Raw genomic sequence first — 16,643 nt, 5'->3', positions numbered from 1 at the left:
ATATACACCCATGGCCACTTTACTGTTGATTAAGCCTACTTGATACAGTCAGAAATGCACCGACTTGTGAATTTAGCCCACACTCAACTTCATTTTAATCGGCAACATTTGACATTGCTAAGGCTGTATTGACACGCTGGATACAAGCGAGTTTAGGAGCAGATCATGAGTCGATGCATTACTGACAACACCCAACACGAACCGGTTTTTCGATGAAGAATGCCCAATAAACTGTAAAAATACTCTTTGATCAGAGATTCGGCAGTGAATTATAACATTCTGAACACGCTACACCTGTGTTGTTAATGGTCTTTATTTAGTAGTATTAAGACTTCGGCCCAGTATACCTTACACTTACTTGTGAAGTACAATAAATGACTCGAAATGATAGTACTACATACATATATTTGCGTGAACATTTTACATATCTGACACCTGTGTATCATTATCGAGGTGACAGTTTAGTGATATCATCTGATACAAAAAGTGATTTAAAAATATCTTAGTTTACATTTCCCTTAACAACATTAAACTAGATTAAAACTTGTTGCCGTACCTCTACCAGTAAATCCCGTGTGACTGTGTACATATATCAAATACAAATATAAATATAAATATATGTCAATACAAACATATATCAAATACAGTTTAGCTAATACCAAAGATTAAAAAATGTTTTAGGTACAAAAATAGTTCAAAGATTTTTTGTTGTTTACGATAATACTGATCAATCTGTGATATTTCATTCGTACTGACATAACATAATTTATTATTTAATTGAAACGAAATCAGCGACCCTGGTGATGAAATCTGACATGCGGTTTGGAAAGATATAAAATTTACAAAAATCAGCGACTATGAAAGATTATTGCTTAGAGCAAATATGCTGAAGTAAATAACGGCTGCATAGTGACTAGCGACGCCAGTTTTCATGATTTCTGGTCACTCTAGATATGATGATTTTCTTTTCATAATAATGATTTCCTACTTTAACAACAGAGTAAAGTGTAACCACTTCGTTATCCACGGATGTAATATGATACTTTGCTTGCAACGAGGTTGAGGTACGCATATTTTGTAAGGAGTATTACATTGATTAGCTCTCAAATATCCGTTGATGCATATTAATAAACCCAAATTTTAAAAATTAACAAACGTCTTCGAAACGGTGATCTATGTGTTAAAAATACTTTGTCTCCGCTAATACATTCAATGAAAAAATGGCTTGGTCGGAAGATTCATTATCAGTTTCAGGTGAAGTTTTAGAGAGAGTCTAATACGTTTTCTAATACGTAGTCTAATACGGTTTGAGTTCGATTTGTTGGTCTGAAATAATGACCGCACCGTCTGCTCCAGTTTCGACGGAATCCATGTCCGTTTGAACTCCCGCTGTTGACATGTTCCTCCCAGTCTCGTACGCGCCATTGGAATATCCCGCGTGAACGATGGCGCGCTTTCGACGAGATTCTCGCGGCTCAGTGGCGATGGTGTAAATCTCGTTGACTACCGGCACGACTATGAGAAAGATGGCGGCAATCCAAGCCCAAATCTGTGATGCCAAGATCCAGGCAGAAAACTGACTAAAATCCATGACTTGTAAGGCGATCATACCAGCAGGCCAAGCTATGATTATTATCAGCGTTAACAATATGGCTGTGAAGATTGCAATCTTTCGAGCTGTCTTGAATTTCCCTTCCATCGACTCCAAGGTCGGGCGGTTGTTTAACATCTTGACATCATGTACACTCAATTCCCTGATTCACAAGAAAGGAGATTTGTTTTAATTATATGCTACTCAACGTGCTCAAGTGAAAGTGCCAACATTCTAAAAGACAAAATGTTCTAAGGAGCAACAATGACAAAAGAAGGCATATATTTTCTTTCTCTAGTAGTCCAGGAACTTTCTAAATGTAGCAAATTTTAGTTTTCCCGCTTATAGCAAGGTTGTCGACAAATTTAATTTTGTGAGGTTATGACCGCTGTTGTAAACTTAAAGCTCAGGGGCTGTCTGCTGCGGAAACGCTTGACTTTGAGAGAGAGAGAGAGAGAGAGAGAGAGAGAGAGAGAGAGAGAGAGAGAGAGAGAGAGAGAGAGAGAGAGGCTATTGTATGTATGGATATTCCTGTATGTGTATCGGTATGTATCGATTTGTTTGTAAGTAGATGTGTGTAGGTGTGTGTATTTGTAAGTCGGTGTGTAGGTAGGTATGTAAATAGGTGCATACTAAATAGGTTATCTACTTATGTATCTTTGTACTTATCATTCGATCAGCAACACTTCCATACCTGGCATACAGCTCTGCCCATGGCACAAGTGGATTGTCAATGTCTAGAGTTTTCTCCCACGTTTCCTTCCTCTCAGTCGCTGTGAGGTTGTAATTCGTCGCCCAGGTGACAATGAAAGTGATAATGGCACCGCTGCCAATGGCAACACAGTTTCCAACCAACATACTGACTTCTTTCCCTGAAAGATTATGGATCCCTGATTTGTATATTTCTTTGTATTTTTGAGGTTATCCTTTTATCATTCTAATCCACCCTAAAACGTAGCGACCACTACCCCTATTTATGTCACATACGACAGTGAAAGTTAGTCGATACTTGTTCGAAGTCAGCATTCTTTAAGACGTGGAGTTTTCTAAGTGCTTAAGAAAGGTTTTATGTAAATGAAATCAAAATTGGCAAGATTTTCTTTGAACACTAATCCTCGCCGGAATCGCATTCTTCGTGCTTCTAGTGCGCATGAGCGTGCGTTCTGTGCGCCTAAGTTGTGAAGAGATTTTGTTTTTTCAAATATGCACCATCGTCCTAAATATGTAGTACATGATTTTGGGTAATTGCCTATTGTTTTATGGTGCGTACATTATTTTCATACTGCAAATCCTCGGCTACCATATAAATACCTATCTTGAATATGTTGGTGCACACTTTATATTAAAATGTAGACCAAAAATAATGACGCGGAATTGATCGGTCGGAGACAAAGGTAAATGATCGGGGCGCGGATTGCCGAAGAAACTTCAGAACGCAGAACGGTCCTTAACTGCCTTCAGAAAACAGCAGGACGAAAATATGAAATTTTGACACAGACTCCTTGTATTTGATTGCGTCAAAATTAAAATGGCCACTTTCTCGATGACAAAAACATTGATGGTTAACAATAAAGTAGTGAGTTAACCCAAGTTTGATTGGCATTCTGCCAACAGGTTTTCAGCAGAGAAACGGGACAAATTAATTAGTATTTTAATTTCACAACAATACATCATAATGCTCCGACATCCAGTAGACGAGTCATTTGAGTCCATTGTTATTAATATTCTAACTTCGACGCCAAATTTATTTTCAGTGAAATATCATCTATAAAATTATATCAATTTTTCCAAATGATCAATAATTATATCGTTATATTTTAGCTTATATTTTTAGGTACAGATAATGTATGATGTATGATCCTTTTTTATAGATTTCAGTAACAAACACACACAGACAGACACACATAGACAGACACACAAATGTGTACTTTATGAATATTCAATTGAAATAAAGTCCAACAGAAGTACCTTGACATTGAGACCATTCTCAACGTTGCAGATTTCAATAAAGGTGATACTTATGAAAAGGCCAGACTGTCTCACACAAGGAACGTAGAGTGACCGTCGAGACAAGGTACTATACGTCAAACGGCAACCTGCACGCTAAGTAAATAAGAGTATTTGGACAGGACAATCTCTCACCTGTATTTTCCAGGAACATGTCACCACGAAGCCCGCCCTCATAAGTCGAAGCGACGGCGATCCAGCTGATGATGCCAAGTACTGTCCCGCTGACCGCGCCAGACACCATTGCAGGGCCGGTGAGACGTGACCAGAATATGCTGAGTGCAATAGGAACCACTGCAGAGCCGATCAACACACCCATGAATAGATAAACCCAGCCAAGACTAACCTAGGAATGAAATGTTTTAGGGAATATCAGCCATTTTGGTGACCCAGCATGACCTCTAACAATGTACGTCCATTATCATATATACATCAACAAGTTTGAACATTTTCTTGAAAGCAAGTGCAATCAAATCTACCGATGGTGTAACAAATTGTCAATGAATCTACACTCCAAAATTTGCATTTTTCCCTTGGGAAATAATTTCGAAATTTGAATACTAAATTGCATAAAAACTTCCCGAACGTAAGGTCACCTAAGTTCGTGAAAGTTGTCTATTGTTACATACTTCTATCTGATCACCCTTCGTGTGCTGGTATCATAAAATTATCACAAACGCAGCATTACAGTTTGACTTCATTATCATGTAATGTTGACTCAGCTAAAATGATATCACAATCAACAACTCTTGTATTGCCTTCAGTGGCTTTTTCAAAGTCAGGAGAATTCAACGGAAGAGAGATGTCCTTCATCTCAGCCTAACATGGTAAAACCACCAACCCAGCCCTAAATTCGCTGCACATATTCATTTACTTTCCAAGTTAGGCGCATGGCCATGTCGAGCAATGAGTTGATGACGCATGCGCGGCTTGCATGCTGGGTCAGGTAAGAGGTCAAAGGGCAAAGCAGAAATGAAGGCATAAATGGTTTCCACCGATCTAACCCATTGAATAAAGACACATTGAATAACAAGCAACACGAATATGTTTACGCCTGAGTTATACACAACGCTAAGCCTCTATCAATTTACAGCCACTACTCTGCTTGATAGCGATCTCTGGTATCCTGCTTGTATTACGATCCAAGAATCAGTACTGATACCTGTAAGGCTTGCAGGATCAATATCAAAGGCACAATGGTGATGGACACCCATAAGATGCACCAGTTCTTCTTGTGTATAAGCATGTCCAAATACATTCTGTAGGAACCGTGCATACTGCAGGAAAATGCTGGTTTGATTCCACGAACTGTATCAAGTCTTGCTCTAATAAATAAATAGATAAATAAATAAATAAATAAATTGGCATATAGATATAATATATATATATAAACAGAGTGATATATATATATATATATATATATATATATATATATATATATATATATATATATATATATACACAAAAAACAAACAGAGTGATATTTTGATTGATCAATAGAAATAATTTTTCCAGTTTGAATTGTACCGTCTTTGCTGACAATGCCCTGCGCAATGGAATCTTTATGGCAGTGTGACGAGCTTACCGTAGCTTTTTATGACTCTGCTCAGATACATTCTGGACATTATTTTGAAGATATGCCGTTCATCAAAGAAGATGTAACTTTGGAATGGTGAATATAGGACAGACAAATATATGGCTCACACCAATCATTGACTGATTGTCTAGACGTGCGGCAAGGTATGTTCAAGAATTCGACTTTAAACCACTGCCACCGGGACTGCCTATTACACATATAGCGACGAATCGTAAATTCATATCACGAATTAGAATACAACAAAAGCGATCAGCGTGATGTTTTAAAAATGACATAGACATCCGACGTTGAAAATAGAAATATCAGACTCCTCTTGAATTGAATTGAAAGTATCAAATTATTTTTGGTGATCTTCTCATTAGATGGTTTATTTGTGTGCAAAAGAGTGACTTTGCATCACTCCTCTCTGATATGGTTGAAGTAAGAAATGTCTGCCGTTCCGTGTCAATTAGAAGGAAAAAGGTTACAGTAAAATAGCAATGTCTTACTGCCTTTAAAAATAGCAATTTATATCTTAAGTGAACCCAGTGTCCCCTTTATAACGGAATCAATCAAGCGCTTCTCGGCATGATTTAAATTACCATAAATGAACTGAAAATGCTTACGTGTTTCATTATCTATTGCAGTTGTGTGTAAATTTAAACTTTGGCCACATGTTTGCAACTTTACTGTAAGTGTTATGATCAACATCATGGCAATATTCACTACAGATGAATTCTATTGTCATTAAGTATACAAATATGATGAAAAATTAAATGCTAAATTTCTTTGACTGCTGTTACTGTATCATCATCTTATATGGCAAGTTAAAGTTAAACTTAGCCGAGGTGGCATAAAGTTGGAATTTGGCAATCACTATTTGGTGTCCCCAGTCTCTTCTCGTTTTGTCATGGGTCCCTGGCATGGGGGAATGAGTATGTGGAGGATTTGCCGGTATCTTCTTGTTTGTCTTGCCCATTTGGTGGGTCATTCGCCAAAACCAGAAATGATTTCAAAATGCCAGCGAAACCCAGAGTTGCGTGTTGACATTAACTCTTTAACTCGAGAGTGCTGCCAACTTTTAACAGTGATCACCCTATCCACTCAGAATGAGGCATCAAAACTATAGGCTCCAGAGTCACAACGAGGCTTACCTGTCGTCGTCTGCGCATTGCTTGCAATATGCCATGCTGTAACAATTACACTGTTCCCGGATGTCAGCCACACGACCACGCTGTTTGTCACAGAGAATACAACTACTGCTGTCGGTCACCCGACGGTAAGGTCTCCAATGGAGTTGATACAGGTCATACACCAGTATTGAGGTCACTGCCATGACCTCGGCTGATCCCGTTGACGTCACGGCCATCAAAATCATCAACGTCATCAAAAAGGCGCCACTTCTGCCCATCAAGGATTGCGCAATGGTAGGCGGTATCAGACCTGTCACAACGCACCACACATACGCGGAGTTATTTATTATAGTATCCGCGCAAGAGTGTAATATTATGTGAATACAAAATACGCCATGTGTGTATTGCCTAACCCTAACCCTAAATGTGCCTTAACCCTAGCTTGCCATTGACCCTATACATGAGCCCTAGCCCTAACTTGTTGCTTCGACGCTTATATCGCTAAATGTGCCCCACAAAGTCAATGACGAATCTCAGAGACGCGCATACCAGCTATCTGAAGTTGTTGGCACAAGGCGAGCATGCGCGACTGGAAAGTCGGAAAAACTTTTCACGTATTTCTACTCCGAATACTAAGTATCTTAAATACGATTTTAGCCTTTCTGTCGGAAGCTATAATTGACTGATTTTAGTATTCTAACGATTTTGCCTTCCTTCAATTTATCAACCCCTCGGAAAATCATGATTTGGAGAACCTATGGATAACTCAATTATGGGATTCTGTTCAAGAACCGAACGGAAATTAATAAAGATGGTTAGTTTGAATTCAAAAAAGAATAAAAGTGAGTCATTTAAAAGTCTCCGGCGGATTTCTACAGGTAAAACAAAGATAAAACGCAGATTAAGGGAGCCAAAGTAAAGGTTTAGGTTATACAGGGATCTCGTGTCTGTTGCCTAAAAAGTGGTAAAGGTGCATAAGTTTTGCTCGTTTCATGAAGAGACGGCAGAAAGACTAAGTTTTTACTAGGACCCTACCTCAAACTAGCTCTTCCTAACTTTAAGTCTGAAAGATCCGTCGCTCGAGGGCGCTATCCACATACAGAGGAGGGGAGAGTATAGAGTCTACAACGGTTACTCTACCGCACGGTGGGTTAGAGTAACTGTGAGTCTACCTAACTTTAAGACTTCCAAATTAGGGTCCGTTGACTTCTATTATATATAAAGTCTTGCCCAGCTGACAAATTATTTTTTACCCACAATACATTTAAATAACCCGTATATTACCGCCTCAGCCTAAGGTAAAGGCAACGCGTCTGATTTCTGATCTTTTGTCACGTACAGAATGCCCCACAGCAGCTCATAGTTTCTGGCGTTTGTCAGTCTCTATGAACAGTTATGCATGGTAAAGTAGTTGACTGCCCAGGGCCATCGTCGGGGTATATTTTATACAATTCATTGGCTTTACGACAATAAATGTTCACAGTTTCTTCGAATTCAATGACGTCATAACAAATATTAACACGTAGCGGAGGCTTGACTAATTTGACCTTGACTCGATTTCGAACGCTAAAATCAACGGAGGCCTGTTGAAAGTTTTTAGAGATTTTTAACTTTTAATGTTGAATGACATTCGCGTGGAATTCTCCAGGCGAGGTGTTCCATGGCGTTTTAAATTTAGGTTAGGAAGAGTGTGATCTCCGATAGTCTGGCATGTGGTTCGGTTAAGGTAATATGTGCCTCGAAAGTGAAAGACTCAAACTTTTGCTCAAATTTTGCGCAATGAATCTTTCAACCATTAACTTTCAAAATCAAGAATAAAATCGGGCGTCACCGTGCAAATTTTGGGACTAGAGCAACAAATTACTCAAGATTTACATATATTTAGAATTCAAAATGGCCGGCATCCCTGTGTTAATGCTATGGAGAAAAAAACATTTCTAATTTCGAAAAAACTAAGAAAGTGACAAGTTTTCTTACATCAAGAACTTCAAAGTGAGCCCCACAAGCGGTAGATCAGAAAGTATTGTAAAAATTTGAGGTTAGAACATCTGTCCCAGAGGCGATTTCGACATTAAAGGCCAAATAACTGTATCTTTTAGCATTACTTTAAATTTGTGATTTTACTTCCAAACTAAAACAAGTTCGTTGGAATGTACTCACTAAGGGGTGTTTATACAAGTACAATAAACTGTCCGCTGGGATTGCATGTGCAATTTTAAGCAAGATAGATAATAAACGTTTGCCAAAACGAAAAATGGCGCCCTCATGCAAATAAAGCAGACACGCTTTACGTTTTGCACACATGCATCGGAATTTTCACAGAAACAACAGAGTAGTCCCATGTAATGCATAGTGCTGAATGTTTCCCACTGGGACACCATATGCTTTGTTTTCTTCGTAATATTACCAGTTTTTGAGATGGCGGGAATTCAAAATAACAATTAAAATTTAAATTTAACTGTCCAATCTTTCAGTAATAAAGTGCTATATTCTTTGAAAAGAACCAGACAAAATAGAAAGCCTTTTTCAGGTCAACAAATTTCAAGAGTTACAGCCACAGCCATTCTTAACAACACTTTTCTTCACAACACTTTTCTAGTGCTTGTTGATCAGACTAATGTAGCGCCTGTTGAATAAATCAATTTTTAACAGTCTTGAAAATCGAACATTAGGTGGCACCCCCTTTTTGGTCAACACATGTCGGTCATTTTGAGTGCCAATCATCTTTAAATCTTGTTAATTTGTTTCTCTGAAAGTACTGCTCTTTGACTCTTAGTTTTCTTTTTTTTGGTCATTGAAGACAAAGTTTCTTTGAACAAATTTTGAGCTTATAGATTAAAAACTTTTTGTCTCGAGATGCATGTTACTTTAACTGCACTAAATTATTATTGCAATTTCTCTTGCTGTGATCGGTAAGATAATAATCTGTAGTAGGTTTGACGGTATTTCAGAGTTAACCTTACTGCAACCGGCAGAGTTCTTTATCATATTTAAAAAACACGATTGGAACTAATTTGGGATAATTGGATCTTCATATTTTTCAAATTTCTCAAAAGTGTTTGGTGCCCTACAGCTGAATGTTGCAATATTACAACTTACTCATAAAAACAAGTGTGTAACTTAAAAAGAAAAGTAGATGAGGTTACATTTGCAGATTAAATCGACATTACTTCACCATCCACTTATCCCAAATTAGTTCCATCGTGTTAAAAACGGTTTCTTTTTCGAATACCTGGATTCACCATGAGAGCATAGTAAAAGGTTTGATGTTTAATTTCATATATTATAAATTCATACAGGGCTTTCAGTGACAAGGCCTAAGGATTACCACATCCTAGCTTCTTCCAGTTCAAAACAGACCATGTATACAGACTATAGCGGTGGTTGGTTTCATGTTTGGCAATCAACCATTTGAGTGCTGTACTTTTTTCCGCCAAAATTTTATGAAGTTCTTTGAGTTTTTCACTGAACGGATATCACTTTTTATTGGCCACAGTTTTTGATCGAAACTTTGGAAAAAATCTGAAAAAGAAATTGTCTGGGTAACGATTTATTACGGTGACAAAAATTGACAGTGGCGCTCAAAGGGTTAATCTATGTCACGAGACTTCTTTCATGGGTGGTGTTCTGCTGACGAGAATCAAGACTCACTTACCTGCGTCGACGTCAGCATCGCTCAGCAATTCTTCCCCGTTGGCTGTACTGAGCGCCACGTAAGCCAGCCCCAAGGTGGTGGCGAAAGTGAAAGGCACGGCAAACCAGGCGAGGCCACCGGTGATAAAACCCCAAACACCCTGGCGGGGCTTCGCCGCCACACTACTCTGCCAGTAAGACTGGTCAACGAAGACAGTTCCGAAGTTCCCTTAAATAATATGAAAAAAAAACAGATACGAAAAGAAACTAAACAAATAGAACTAAATAAATAAATAAAGAAATAAATACATGTAAATAAATAAATAAATAAATAAATAAATAAATAAATAAATAAATAAATAAATTAGATCGACGCATTGGTTTGAGCGCTGTAACTTTTTTCCCGCCAAAAATTTAGTGAAACATTTTACCAATTTTTATGAATTTGTCAGTACTTTTTGTAATTTCGGATCAAATGGAAATCACATTTCATCGGGTAGTTTTTTCTCAAGATTTTGGCAAAAATCTGACAAAATGACTGCCGTTTATTTAAGAAGGGGACAAAAATCGACTTTGGTGCTCAAAGGGTTAATGAAGACGACTGTATAGGTATAGACGATCGATGGATGGGTCTTATCAATCAACCAATCAGTCAAAGTTATAGATTGATCAATGCATCGAAATATCGACTAATGGCTGACAAATTTATTAAGATACATACTCGATACAGACATCGAGTAATTGACCAATAGCAATCAACCTTCAGGGGAAACTTTTGCTTAAACTTTCCTTAATGAAACTTTCAGAATTCTCTTACTAAATCAAAAATAAAAATCGGGGGTCACTGTGCAAATTTTGGTACGAGAGAAACAAAATAACCCAAGATTTAAAATTCAAAATAGCCGCCATCCCTGTATTAACTCTATGGGGAAAAATAAAATTTTCGATTTTCGAAAAACTAAGATGGTTAAAAGTTTTCTTATGTCAAGAGCTTTAAAATGAACCCCCACAAGTGGTATATCAGAAAAGAATTGTAAATATTTTGAGAGTCCGAATATCTGTCCCTGAGGCGCGTTCCACCTTAACACAGAGTCTTCGCCATGGTTTAAACAATGATACAACTTCAATGGTCACTATCCATGTAAAATAGCATGTCGAACGCAAGACTTATCTCAGCTACTTCACATTTTCTCAACAGCATCCAAGGTAGTTGGATGCATGTATTAAATCTGAGTTGTCTTGGTAACGAACGCCTAACGGAATCAGACTAGGGTTCAACACACTTCATCCTGACAGAGAGATAATGATCCAATCTGATCGAATACGTCGGTCCAGCGGCAATTCGAATCGATGTGATGTGATATTTTATTTATATATGTGTAAGTATAACCGGCTGCTATTGCAAATTGCATCTAATTCGTTCCTTGCAAAACGCCGAATTCTGGCTTTAAATAGCTTTTGTCAAGTGCCGAGGATGATACATGTTATTGCAATGCATTCTGGTTAAAAGTCGACTTCTCATCACAGCAAGAGTTTGAGATAGTGATTCCATAAATACTTCAAACACTAATATAACCACGACTGTGGCAAAAAGTTCGTCTGTTCGTGAAAATAGCTAAACTTATGCATCTTCTCATTTTTTCAGGCAATTCTGGAATGATATTCCTAAAATTTACTGTCGCTTCTGTAGTCTTGTGTGTTTTACCTGTGCAAATCGACCATATTGAAAATCGTCTGCTTACGATTTATTGATCACTTGGATTGCAGAATCGTATTTGAGGTACCGAGAATTCAACAGCGGTTAGAGAGTCCCACACTTCAGCTTGAAAAACTTCGCGCCAAAAGTCTGATATTTATGATGAGGCAAGGACACTTACCGACAAGGTTAATGACACCGAACATCAAGCCACCACTCGACAGAAACGTCAAATAGCTGTTGTCTTTGTTTTCATCCGGGCCGACTGCGCAGTTCAACAATTCAAACACTCTCTCTGCAGAACCTGAGGGAAAGATAAAATGTGAATATGGTCTATTATAAATTCATAAACTATCCCTTGTCTCCGGGGGCGGGGGTACAGTAAACAATGACCAAACGAAATTACGTTAGGATAGTATCTAGAATGGACTTGAAGATCAAACTGTGTGCCACAAGTTCAGTTTGATTTCCATTATTATTTGATCGATGACCGTCGACAGTCTTTATGCGAATGATTAATTCTTAAAAGTATCACAACAATGCGATTATTGTCATAAGCTTTATGTTTTTGGTTTTTTTGGGGGGGTGAAGTTTATGGGTTGACTTGCCCCGAGTCTTTGCATATAGATATCAAGACAGAGTAGATTGAAAGCAAGTTGAATCACTGTAATCTGACAGGCTGTTTTGTAGCTCGTGGATGGAAGGCGATGGCCCAGCCAGTAACCGCTGCCGAGAAAAGCCAAGCGACTGCGCAAGTCCAGTTCATGGGGTCAAACAAGACTCCTTAACTCGGCCAAAAACATCATCCTTGTTTTCATTTGGAATAAGAGCACTATTCATTGGGTTGAACATTTTCATTCTTTGAAGAAACAACGCGTGCGTAAATGTGTCTATGGATCATCAGCGTCCCAAATAAATAATGTTAAGGTTTACACGACTTGCAAAGTAATTGCAATCGTTTGGTGGAATGGACAATTCTTCAAGAGCGCAGTGCATGCCCCGGAAGTGAAAATGTCTAGCGTTTGCTCAAACTTCCCTGAAGGTATCTTCAAACCTCTCTCGTATATAATAAAGAATTAAGATTAGAGAGAACTATGCAAACCTAGGCACGGGGAAACAATAACCGATATTATACATTTGAATTCTTGCGTTTCCCCATAGGAAGGTAATATGCACCTCGGAAGTGAAAGACATAAACTTTTGCTCAAACTTTCCAGAACGAATCTCTCAGCCATTCTCTTTCGAAAACAAGAATAAAAATCGGGGGTCACCGTGAAAATTTTGGTACTAGAGAATAAAAATAATCAAAGATTTACCGATATTAGAAATGAGCGCCATCACTATGTTAACTCCATGGAAAAAAGTAAAATTTTCCAATATTATTTCAAAAACCTAAGCTGGTGTAAAGTTTTCTTATACCAAGAGCTTTAAAACGAAGTCCCACAAGAGGTATATCAGAAAAGAATTGCAAAAGTTAGAGAGTCCAAATATCCGTCCCCGAGGCGCGATCTAACTTAACTCAATAGGAGAACTTGATTTCCCCTTTTCACCGTAACAAGACGGCATCGCAAGCAGCGTACCGGCAGAGTATTGTACAAAATTTGGGAATCTGAAAATCTGTTCACGAGTCACACATCTGCCGTTAAAGGTAGAATGCACATCGGGGACAGATAATCGGACTCGCAAACTTTTACAACGTTCAGTTGGCCTCCACTCGTGGGGGGCTTATTATGAAGATAATAGAGGAAATAAAGTTTTCACCAGCTTAGTTTTGTTAAAACTGAAAATTTGATTTCCGTCACAGAGAGAAGACAGGGATGGTATCCCTCTTTAACTTCAAATATCAATAAATATTAGGTAATGTGTTTCTCTAGTATGAAACTTTGCTCGGTGATCCCCGAGTTTTATTCTTAGTTTGCTGTCATTAACCTGTTCGCCCCCACTTCTCTGTAGACAGCTCCAAGATTACCCTTGATAACAATTGGTTTGGGTAAAACTATGGTGCTGAAAGGGTTAAAAAACAACAATTACTAACAAACAGGCCCTAAAAATACTCGATTATCAATCAAAGGAAACACAATGCGTCACCATTCGATCTTACCCAGTGGGTTGTCTTCATCATCCGGGCTATTGTAAATCTTGATGACGAAGATCAAAGTGATGATGAAAATCAGCGCGGTGTTGAAGTAGGACACGTAGAAAGTACCGCCGAGACCTCCAATATACGAATATCCCCCGATGACGGCGGCTAGAATCATGGCAGCCAATTCGACGCTAAGTCCGTCAACCAACGATGTCAAGACCGCTGCTCCACCTAATATGATGGCATTAAACCAGAACAAAGTGAAATGTGACGATTTATGTATCACGAGTCAACAGTGCTTGAAATTTACGTTATTAATGAAATTTATAACACGCATGTCATATATAGGATGCCTTTTTATCTTCAGGCGTTGAAACTGATGTCAATAAGTGCATCGTTGCCTTGTCAATTTCAATTATTCATTTATCGTAAAGAGGCAATTCAGTCCCAAGACGTCAATTGAAACATTTGACTGACACGGACAACTGATATTCAAACCGTATTCCTTTGTTTGTTTCACAAAACAGTCTTTAGGTCACAGGAATTCACCACAAAGCAGAAGATTTCACAATACCATTGTTGTCAATTTTTTAGGCCGAAAATTTAATTTCTCATTCTTTCCGAAAGTTCAACAATGCATCAAGGATTTATCATCCTACATTTCTGACCTAATGTCAGTGTGCCATCACAGAACTTAAGTTTCATATGATCTCAAAAAATGGATCACGGTGACCCCTATGAGCGAAGCTGAACCGAATTACCGAAATGCATTGCTTACTTCTACCAGGGTGCGACGACGTGCGACGGCTGACAAGGCTGTGCCGGCGGGAACTGAATGACCTTGACATCTACACTGCGATATATGAGTGTATATATTGTCACAATTCGCATACTTTTTTCAGCATTACAGTTCATACACGATTGTTCATAATTGTTCTAAACTGCAAAGGACATTTTGTCGTCCGAAAACACACTTTTCTTGCATTTATTTTTCAAGAATTTGTTGGTGAAGTCCCTCGGGTCTCAGGCAACCTTCACTCCCACAAACAAAAGTGAGTGACAGTGACGATAAAAGTACGGGAATCGTGAAATTCTTTACGCCAGAATCAAAATCGTAACTATGAGAGTGACTCGAATGACCTTCCAATGAACGTTCATTGCCATTATGCTCACTGGAGTCGAGTCAAATGTAAAGAAAACGTTTTTTGCACCGGACTCATACATTTTTCTATGTCATTTCAATAGCTAGGCATTTAGAAAATTTGCTTTACTTGACAAAGTCACGTGAATGGATGGATGCGCTTCTAACTTTAGCAAAGTTCTGAAAGAACGGCTCCTCCAGGCACTCAATTTTCTGTGCGGCTACAATAAACCCTCCTCAATGAATCCTCTCTTTGAAAGACATTCTGTTTGACTGATGTACAATGGTGTCTGATTTAACGACGCGGCTCTTCATACAATTGGACTCGGTTCGTTGCCTATGTGGGTTTTCCGTTCTTTGAGCGTTGCAAAAATGGCCGACACTCTTTCAATAATCTCTCCTAAAACCCTTCAATCGTAGTGTTGCGAAAGCGCGGGTTCTAAAATGTGGATCTCGTTCCCTAATAAAACACCAAAAGCCGGTCTCCTAACTCGGAAGAAACATGCTACTACATTCACAGAATGTCGGCATTTTATAAAATTCAAAGTCCTGCCGGGTAAATATTTGGGAAATTGAAATCAAAATTTATGATAGTCGTCTGTAAAATGTCCAAATAACCTCGCATATATTAAGTTGCTCAGACGATTCGAAGAGTAGAAGAATAGTTCATAGGATAAGAGCAAGAGATTTTATTTTGCAATGATGCAAGTACTCAATATACAAATCACACCTTCCCTCTCTGATGAACTTGGTCACGTTTGAAGACCAAAATTAATGCGTATGTGTCGGGAAAAGTTGACATTAACCTTGGTAAAAAGTCCGTGATTTAATTCTCTGTTTGGCTTTTTTGTGCAATCTTCCTCTTTTCAGCCGAATGCTTGCGGCAAATGCGATGTGCTAAAGTTCGTACTAATGTGGGTATAGCCAGCTGTAATGAGCCAAGCCCTTTCTTCGCCCGACTTGTGAACAAAGGCATGCGTTGAGCAGCATTTGCCAAGGTAGTACATACCTTCAATTCATTGAACTGAAATATTGTCACGTTAAATTCAACGAGATATATGGTAGTTTGCAGTAAACAATATCGTTAAAGTAGGGCATGGAGAGTGCAATGTCAGTCATTTCCATTGACCTGCATCATCGTGATTGTCACTTCCCTTGAACTTTCACAAAAGACTCGGTATGAGCAGTCACTTCGAAAATTCGTTTCAAACCGTTGAGTCACCATGCTGTAGATGGCACAGCAACTGACACAAAGACAAGCTTCTTTGCAAAGAACCCATGGAAAAAATGCTGAATCTGCAATTTTTATTGGTGTTTTTACCTCGCGTGCGCATGCGCGCAGCGAGGTTATGTCGCAGCGATGTCTGTCTGTCTGTCCGTCTGTGTGTCTGTCTGTCTGTCTGTCTGTCTGTCTGTCTGTTGGTCCATTTTCTCAAAAACGGCTGAACGTATTTCAGTCAAATTTGGTAGACATCTTCAGAATTCAAATGGCTAGAACTGAAAAGGTTTTGGTGGGCGTGGCTTGGATATTAATGAAGTTATGAAAGTTTTAAATTTTCTGTTACGCCGCGTATGACAAGTGAAAACAATCGACTGTTGAGGGCGCTGTGAAATGTGCTTGTCCAGGTTGGCTACAGCTGGATAGCTCTGGTTTCAACCACGGTCCCTCCGTGTTTCAACCTCGTATTGAACATTAAAAATATGATATTTTATTACTCATTCAACTCACTATTCAAGATAAAATATCGTTTAGCAAATTAGCTTCATCCTTGGTAATTGATTG

General features: G+C 38.6%; 1 protein-coding gene across 1 annotated transcript in view; it reads right to left on the bottom strand.

Annotated features, from left to right (window-relative positions):
• Positions 1–295: 295 nt before the first annotated feature.
• The window catches only part of LOC139124422 (uncharacterized), a 31,101-nt gene continuing 14,753 nt past the window's right edge, over positions 296–16,643 (bottom strand). Inside the window, exons 4-11 of the mRNA XM_070690555.1 lie at positions 13,738–13,950; positions 11,818–11,940; positions 9,963–10,169; positions 6,329–6,617; positions 4,761–4,923; positions 3,734–3,944; positions 2,286–2,463; positions 296–1,754 (exon numbers count right to left, since the gene is read on the bottom strand). Of these exons, the coding sequence (XP_070546656.1) occupies positions 1,298–1,754; positions 2,286–2,463; positions 3,734–3,944; positions 4,761–4,923; positions 6,329–6,617; positions 9,963–10,169; positions 11,818–11,940; positions 13,738–13,950 (1,841 nt within the window). The 3' untranslated portion in view covers positions 296–1,297. The remainder of the gene's footprint in view (positions 1,755–2,285; positions 2,464–3,733; positions 3,945–4,760; positions 4,924–6,328; positions 6,618–9,962; positions 10,170–11,817; positions 11,941–13,737; positions 13,951–16,643) is intronic.

This window comes from Ptychodera flava (genome assembly GCF_041260155.1).
Source record: "Ptychodera flava strain L36383 chromosome 23 unlocalized genomic scaffold, AS_Pfla_20210202 Scaffold_24__1_contigs__length_23054250_pilon, whole genome shotgun sequence".
Lineage (NCBI taxonomy): Eukaryota > Metazoa > Hemichordata > Enteropneusta > Ptychoderidae > Ptychodera > Ptychodera flava.
Note: the sequence above shows the minus strand (reverse complement) of the source record. Positions and strands in the feature narration are given on the sequence as shown.